This window comes from Aotus nancymaae, unplaced genomic scaffold (genome assembly GCF_030222135.1).
Source record: "Aotus nancymaae isolate 86718 unplaced genomic scaffold, 86718_ANA_hifiasm-v0.15.2.pri h1tg000067l, whole genome shotgun sequence".
NCBI classification, from domain to species: Eukaryota; Metazoa; Chordata; class Mammalia; order Primates; family Aotidae; genus Aotus; species Aotus nancymaae.
The window spans coordinates 18,828,004-18,836,240 of record NW_026988482.1 but is presented as its reverse complement, the minus strand read 5'-3'; the positions used below and the strand labels follow the sequence as shown (position 1 = coordinate 18,836,240).

At 40.7% G+C, this 8,237-nt stretch overlaps 1 protein-coding gene across 1 annotated transcript; it reads left to right on the top strand.

Annotated features, from left to right (window-relative positions):
- The first annotated feature begins 631 nt into the window (after nt 1-631).
- LOC110569357 (high mobility group nucleosome-binding domain-containing protein 4-like) lies at nt 632-904 on the top strand. Its single transcript, XM_064366782.1, has one exon. It carries the CDS (start codon nt 632-634, stop codon nt 902-904), a length of 273 nt encoding a protein of 90 aa, XP_064222852.1.
- The last annotated feature ends 7,333 nt before the right edge of the window (nt 905-8,237 follow it).

Genomic DNA, 8,237 nt, shown 5'->3' with positions numbered 1-8,237 from the left:
AGAACTGTGAACTACCCAGTTGTATAGCCATTAAATAGTTTTGCATTTCTCAGTAAAGGCTCTGAAAATAGTCTTTGTGTGAAAGCATAAAGAGATGATAGAAGCTATCTGGAAAACCAGTCTTCATATATCCACTCATTAGTTTGAATTTCATAAGCAGTAGGGAGCAATGTGACTCATTTGAAACTTCTAGGACAGTCACATTTTCCTGCCACCAAGGGTTTTATCATGTGGAGTCAGGCAGCATCAGCCTAAGCACACCTGTATGCACACACACATACACACATTCACACACAATCATACACTAATGTGTTCTACTTGAGCCCAGGACAATTGATTCACTATCACTATCAAATGCAAAGTCACCTGTCACCCACTTGACATAGAAGATTACTTTACTTCCTCCCTCGCCTTCCTGTTTGCGGCGGTGCACGACTGCTATAGTCTTCTCTGTCTCAGGGCCGGTGCTGGCCCTGCCCACGCCTAGGGCTCTGGTGCTGCCAGGGCCGCAGCTGGGGTTCCCGCGACCCTCGGACGGCCACGAGACTCTGACATCGTTCCAGGAGCAGTGTGAGGAAGACAGAAGCACCCACCAGGACTTCTTAAGCCGCCTGCCAACACTGCTGCCACCATGCCCAAGAGAAAGGCAAAAGGAGATATTAAAGGTGATAAAGCAAAGGTGAAGGATGAGCCACAGAGGAGATCGGTGCAGTTGTCTGCTAAACCAGCTCCTCCAAAACCAGAGCCCAGGCCTAAAAAGGCCCCTGCAAAGAAGGGAGAGAAGCTGCCCAAAGGGAGAAAGGGGAAAGCAAATGCTGGCAAGGATGGGAACAACCCTGCAAAAAACCAAGATGCCTCTACACTCCAGTCCCAGAAAGCGGAAGGCACTGGGGATGCCAAGTGAAATGGACAGTTTTGATAGTTCTGTACTTACAGTGACTCTACTGTTTGAAATACTATTTTTTTAAATCAAGTTTATAAAACTGTAGAAGTTTGGCTCTTTTTTTTAAGTTATGTTGTTAGCACACAGGATACTTCATTGTTGTCTTTTGTGGAAAGGGCAAATACCACTAATAGGGTGTATCTCAGAAATGGAATTAAAATAGGGGAAAATAAGATTTTCTGTCCCAGTTTTTGAAGACTGTTCTTGATTCCCAGGAGAGATTCTCTGACATTCCCATGTCAGCCACTTGGGCACAGAAGCCTTACAGTGTAGGAAAGCAAAACCACTTCTCCTTCTCTGATGCCATCAGCACAGACTTAACTTCCTTAAACCGAGAGTCTTGATGTAGCCTTGGCAGCCAGAAAATCAGCTGTGTTAGGTAACAAAACTCAGGATCTCCGATGATGACATTGAAATGGTGTCACTCAAAAGAGCCAAGATGCCTGTTTTTAGTTTGTGGATTCATCCTGCAGGTTTTACTTGATTTCCTCCATATCAAAGTGGGTCTGTGAAAAGTTCATACATGCCTCATGTGAAGTGTCCACCCTCTCTGAATATCTTTCTTGTTCAGAGCAGCAACAAAATATATTGCTAACTTTTACAGTGACTTTCGGAGGAGGGGAGTTTGGAAATTGTAAAATGTTGACTATTTCCTGCTGAAAATAAATGTTTTTAAAAAGTATAATATAAAGCTGAATACTAGTTGGTTTGTGGGGAGATCCTTTCCTACCCAAAGTCATAAATATATTCTTTACTGCCTTGTGGAAGTTTTATAGTTTTTTCTTTCATATTTGTCTTTAGTCTGCCCTGAACTGCTTTTTGTGAAAATTAAGAGTTAGAGATCGAGACCAACCTGGTCAACATGGTGAAACCCCGTCTCTACTAAAAATACAAAAAAATTAGCTGGGCATGGTGGCGCGTGCCTGTAATCCCAGCTACTCAGGAGGCTGAGGCAGGAGAATTGCCTGAACCCAGGAGGCGGAGGTTGTGGTGAGCCGAGATCGCGCCATTGCACTCCAGCCTGGGTAACAAGAGCGAAACTCCGTCTCAAAAAAAAAAAAAAAAAAAAAAAAAAAAAAAAGAGTTAGAAATTCAATTTAATATTTTTCATATGGCAAAGTGGTTGTCTCAGCACTATTTACTGAAAAGTTCATCCTTTCTCCAGTGATTTGTAATACTGCCTCTTTTTCATAAATTAAGTGTTTGCATACATGTTTGGGTATTTCGATGGTTTCTTTTCTGACTCATGTCAATTTGTCTTATCTTGTAGCAGTACAATACAGTCCTGATTATTACAACTTTAGAAAAAGGTCTTGATAAAAACCAAGATGCCTCTACATTTTGTCATAATTTTAACCAATCTCACCTCTGTCTCCAGTATCACCACAAATTTTTGCTTCCTTGGAGTGTCTTGGCTATTCTAAGTCATCTGCTCTTCTATATAACTTCTAGGAGTAGATCAACAAGTTATAAATCAAACAAACCCAAGAACGTTGAAATTTTGATTGGATTTGTATTGAATGTATAGATTAATTTGGTAAGCCATGTCATCTTTACAATGTTGTCTTCCAATCCATGAATATGGTACAGCTGTCCATTTACTTAGGCCTTTGACATATCTTTCAATAAAGTTTATAATTTTCTTCAAAAAAAACAACAACAAAAAAGAAAATTACGTTACTTCCTGATGATGTGCTATGCTGAGCCTACTAAGAGAGAACTCTCTAATACTGGTGAGAAACTCAGATTTGCTTAAGCGAACAAACAACAAAAACTGGGTTAGGAAAGTGGTGGAGTGGGCATTGGAAAATGCATAGAAACCAGGAAGCATAGATTAGCCAAACCATGGGAAAGGTAGAGACATGACTGGACCTCAGGAAAAATTGCAACCCAGGGCTGGGATGCAGAACACTACTCTTTCTTCTCTCATGCTGGCTTTCTGCACATCTTCATTCCCATCTTTTGGTGCAGACTCGCTTCCTTCACTTCTCAGTCAATGTGTCAGAAAACACGGACAATAGAGGCTCTAAAGCTTTATGTGTTGTTTTAGCTAAAAGTGGAATGAAGCTAATTTGACTCTCTGGATCCTATAGCCAAAATTCACAGACATGCTCTGGCCAATCAACTGTGGCCAAGGGCAGGGTCAAGTTAAAAAGTGGTTGCTTCCATGAGTAATCACACACATGGGAAAAGAGGTGGGGAGAGGTTCCCAGAAAAGTGGAGTGGATGAAGGGCAGGCCAAGCAATTTATCCAGCATTGGCACAATGAAGACAGGCAGGAACAGCCACACTCATATTCACATTCTTTTGAAGACAAGCCCTGCGCCTGTGCTGGTGGCTTGAAAACTCACTTGCTACAAAATGGAATGACTCCTACGCTTGTGGGTGGACCAGAGCAGATCTCATTATCTGCTGAGGACGATTTTTAAATAAATCCAAGGAATATATCTTCATGACTGTATTTTCTGGCACATATAAGAAATACGTCTTTAAGACCATATACTTTTGTAAGAAAGGTTTTGGGGATTTTTTGAACCCTCAAATCTCAGGGGAAGTTCTTCTCAGCCTTGCTCTAGCAAAGGAAAGCCGGGGCTCTGAGACAGTGTCTCTGAGAGTAGGAGCTGTAGGCTGTCTCCCATTAGAAACCCATTTGGGGAATTGGAGAAGAAACAGTGATTTTTAAAAGAGTCTGAAATTGGCTGGGTATGGTGGCTCACGCCTTTAATCCTAGCATTTTGAGAGGCCAAGGTGGGTGGATCATGAGGTCAGGAGTTCGAGACAAGCCTGGCCAAGACAGTAAAATCCTGTCTCTACTAAAAATACAAAAATTAGCTGGGCATGGTGGCAGGCGCCTGTAATCCTAGCTACTCTGGAGGCTGAGGCAGGAGAATTACTTGAACCCAGAAGGCCAAGGTTGCAGTGAGCCAAGATCGTACCACTGCACTCTAGCCTCAGCGACAGAGAAAAAAAGAAATCTGAAATTTATACTGTGCCCCATGGCAGTGGTTCTTGAACTTTCAGTGTCAGAAACATTACATTTAACATTTCTTAAGGACTTCAAAAAGCATTTTTAATATCAGCTATATCCATTGTTATTTTGAGGCTGAAAATTTTTAAAAATATATTTACTGGTTTATTTTAAAATAACATTAATAAAACCATTCCATGTATATGTAAAATAATATATTTTTTAAAGACTATATTTTGGGCTGGGTGCAGTGGCCCATACCTGTAATCCTGGCACTTTGGGAGGCCAAGGTGGGAGGACTGCTTGAGCCCAGGAGTTAAGACCAGCCTGGGCAACATGATGAGACCCTACCTTATAAGAAATAAATAAAAGACTATATTTTGAAGACAAAAGAATATAATGAGAAGAATGATACTATTTTACATTTTTGTAAAGCTCTTTAATATCTGATTTGAAGTAGAAGTATATTTGAAATAGAAGTATTAAAATAATCTTTTCAGAAAATAGTAGCTATTCTTTGATATACTAAAACTCAACACATCATAGTTTGTTTAATGTTTATAACAAATCAATGTGGGATCTAAAATTATATCAATAAACTTTTAAATATTATGTCACATAAAAATCTTAAATTAATCAAATTTTAAAATCATATACTATTAGATGAAAATGTTCCATCTTAAATGGCTCTTTTATCCAGGTTAATTTTGTAGCATCATGCATTGGCCACTTGGAAAATATTGGTTTAATTGTTTATGCAGATTTTCCAAATGTTGAAACATTTCATTGGTATGCATTGATATGCAGTATCAAAAAATCACATGTGTTAATATCATTGGCAGTCTCATGAGAAAAATACTTAAGCATCGGGACACCATAAAGCTCAGAAAGGCAAATACAAATTTTCCAAAGTTCTAATTTTTGCTTGAAAGCTTACATGCTATCAGTGGTAACAAATACTGTCAGTTATTTTCCTTAAAATGGCATACTTGCCGAATTATAGAGAAAATCTCTGCCAAATACACAAGTCTGTAATTGGTTCATTTAATTAAATATTGCGTTCCATGAAAAAAGTGGCTAGTTCATCTCACAACTCAATCCCACAATTGCTTTTCCTCAAGCTGAGCATTGCATTTCAGTATGCAGCATAACTGCTTTATGCATACTTCCCATTTCATCACATAGAGTATTTAAAAGGCACATACTCCGTAATTGTGATTCAATAAAATCGATAGTTTTTACTAGTTCATTGAAGATATCCTTAATTTCCACTGGCATTCTCTCCCTGCAAGTTCAAGGAGGTGAAGAATACAATGACCACGTGCACAGTTTGGTACCACTGACTCACTTCGTGTTAAGGCACCAGGAGTTTCACCTACTCTTACCTTTGTACTATCAGTGCAAATATCAACCCAGAAAAAAAGGTAAATGAAGTCTTACGGTTATTACAAAAATTGTTTTTGGCCAGGCACAGTGGTTCATGCCTGTAATCGGCATTTTGGGAGGCTGAGGCGGGAGGATCGCTTGAGTCCAGAAGGTTGAGACCAGCCTGGGCAATACAAGGAGGCCCCATCTTTACAAAAAAATATAAAAAACTAGCCTGGTGTGGTGGCATGTGCCTATAGTCCCAGCTACTTGTGAGGCTCAGGTGGGAGGATAGCTTGAGCTCAGAAGATCAAGGTTGCAGTGAGCCATGACTGCACCACTGAACTCCAGCCTGGGCGACAAAAGTAAGACCCTGTCTCAAAACAAACAAACAAACAAACAAAAAATTATCTCTCAGACCCTTCAAAGGTTTCAGAAACCCCTAGGGACCACAGACCATATTTTGAGGTTCACTGATCTGTGGTTTATATTTTCCTTTTTTGGTCCTCACAGATGCCCTTTACGATGGGTGCTCCTGGAACACCCCTTGGAAGGATGGGAAAAATGAGTCTCTGGGAAATTAAGTGCCTTGTCCCTGGCCTCAGAACCAGGGACCAGGAGGGACCAGAAGGGAATATTGGCCAATACTCTCATGAGCATCAAAAAGGAAAGCACCTCACCTCTATCCCAATCCCACGTGTGAATCCCCTGGGCTGCACATGGCCAGACTTAGAAGGTGAGGAGGATGCCCCAACATGGGTATATGTGGAGCAGCCTGGCATGCCAAGGCATGCCAAGGCAACAAGACAGCTTTGCAGGAGGACCTGAAGAGCAATCCATTGGTAGACTAAACAATCCTCCCCATCAGGGCCCCGATCTCTAGTGGACAACTCTTGAAAGATTCTTGGAGGTTGGTATGACTGCCTCCTCTCTCCATCCATCTCAGAGAATGAAAAATCTGCGAGAGCAAGCATTAAGGAGGAATAAGTCAGTAACTTCAGTCTTTGAAATAATAGTTATTATTTCAGCCTTCAAATGGCCTAAGATTTCTCTAACCAGCTAGTGTCAAAAAGCACAATCCAAGCCAGAAGATAGACCCATTTCCCCTGGCTTTCCTACAGCTACACTCAGTCAGGGGTGGGGGTGCTTGGAAGATATCTAACTCCACGACCTTTGTGAGGCTGCTCTGCCAGCATATTCCTGGATGGCCTGGGAAACCAAAGACATAAATAAAGGAAAGAAAGAAATGCAGGCCACCGAGCATCCCTGGGGCTTCCTACATGTGCCACACCATGGATCAGCAATGGGGAGTTGGGCCAGGCCTGGGGAATCGGTGAGGTAGAAAACCAGAAGAGCAGGCACAATCTTTGGGAAGGAGGGGAGAAATGAGAGAGCTTCTGAGAAAATGACACCTACAAATTTCCACAGGGCTGAACATTTTCCATTTTCTCTTTCTATGTGGCCTGTCCAATATCTGCATGTTTAAATCGCTTAGATACAAGCTCCAGGTGTTGTAACCTAAAGGATCCCCTGGTGAAGGGAACTGATTGTCTAGACAGGCGGCAAATGAAATGGCAGTAACTGAAATAAGACATGACTAAAAAATATTGGAGACTTCCTAGAGCCTGGACAAGATAAGGGCTCACTTCCAATTCTTCTTCAGACCTCATTGTCCAACCCAGGCAGAGATGACAAAGAGGCCACAGAAAGCTGGATGCAAAGCTTTGATGTTCCCTAAACCTTTACCCTTGTCACTTGCCTTAAGTTTCAGCTTTTGATAAACAAGTTCAGCAAGTCTCAGGATGCAAAATCAACGTAAAAAAATTGCTGGCATTCCTATACAACAAGAGTCAAGCCTAGAGGAACACAATTCCATTCACAATTCCCACAAAAAGAATAAAATACCTAGAAATATATCTAACCAGGGAGACAAACGATCTCTACAATGAGAATTACAAAACACCGCTCACAGGAATCAGAGATGACACCAACAAATGAAGAAACATTCCATACTCACACATAGGAAGGAGCAATATCGTTAAAATGGCCACACTGCCTATGGCAATTTATAGATTCAACGCTATTCCTATCAAACTACCAATGACATTCTTCACAGAACTAGAAAAAGCGATTTTAAAATTCATATAGAACCAAAAGGAGCCCAAATAGCCAAGGCAATCCTAAGCAAAAAGGATTCAAACCATGCTAAAGGGCTATATCGAAACTGCATAGTACTGGTACAAAAATGGACACATAGACTAATGGGACAGAATAGAGAGCCCACAAACAAGGCCTCATACCTACAACCATCTGATCTCTGACAAAGCTGACAAAAACAAGCAACGGGGAAAGGGCTCCCTATTCAATAAATGGTGCTGGGATTACTGGCTAGCCACATGCAGAAGATTGAAACTAGACCCCTTCTTTACACCATATACAAAAATCAACTCCATGGATTAAAGACTTAAATGTAAAACCCAATACTATAGAAACCCTGGAAGACAATCTAGGCAATACCATTCTGGACCTAGGAATGGGCTAAGATTTCATGAGAAAGATGCCAAAAGCAATTGCAATGAAAGCGAAAATTGACAAATGGGATCTAATTAAGCTAAAGAGCTTCTTCAAAGCAAAAGAAATTATCGACAGAGTAAATAGACAACCTACAGAATGGGAGAAAATTTTTGCAAACTATGGATCTGACAAAGTTCTAATATCCAGCATCTATAAGGAACTTAAATTTACAGGAAAAAACAAACGATCCCATTAAAAAGTGGCCAAAGGACATGAACAGACACTTTTAAAAAGAAGTCATACATACAGCCAACAAGCAAATGAAGAAAAGCTCAACATCATGGATCATTAGAGAAATGTCAATCAAAACCACAATGAGATACCATCTCACACCAGTCAGAATGGCTATTATAAAAAGTCAAAAAATCAAAGATGCTGGCAAGGTTG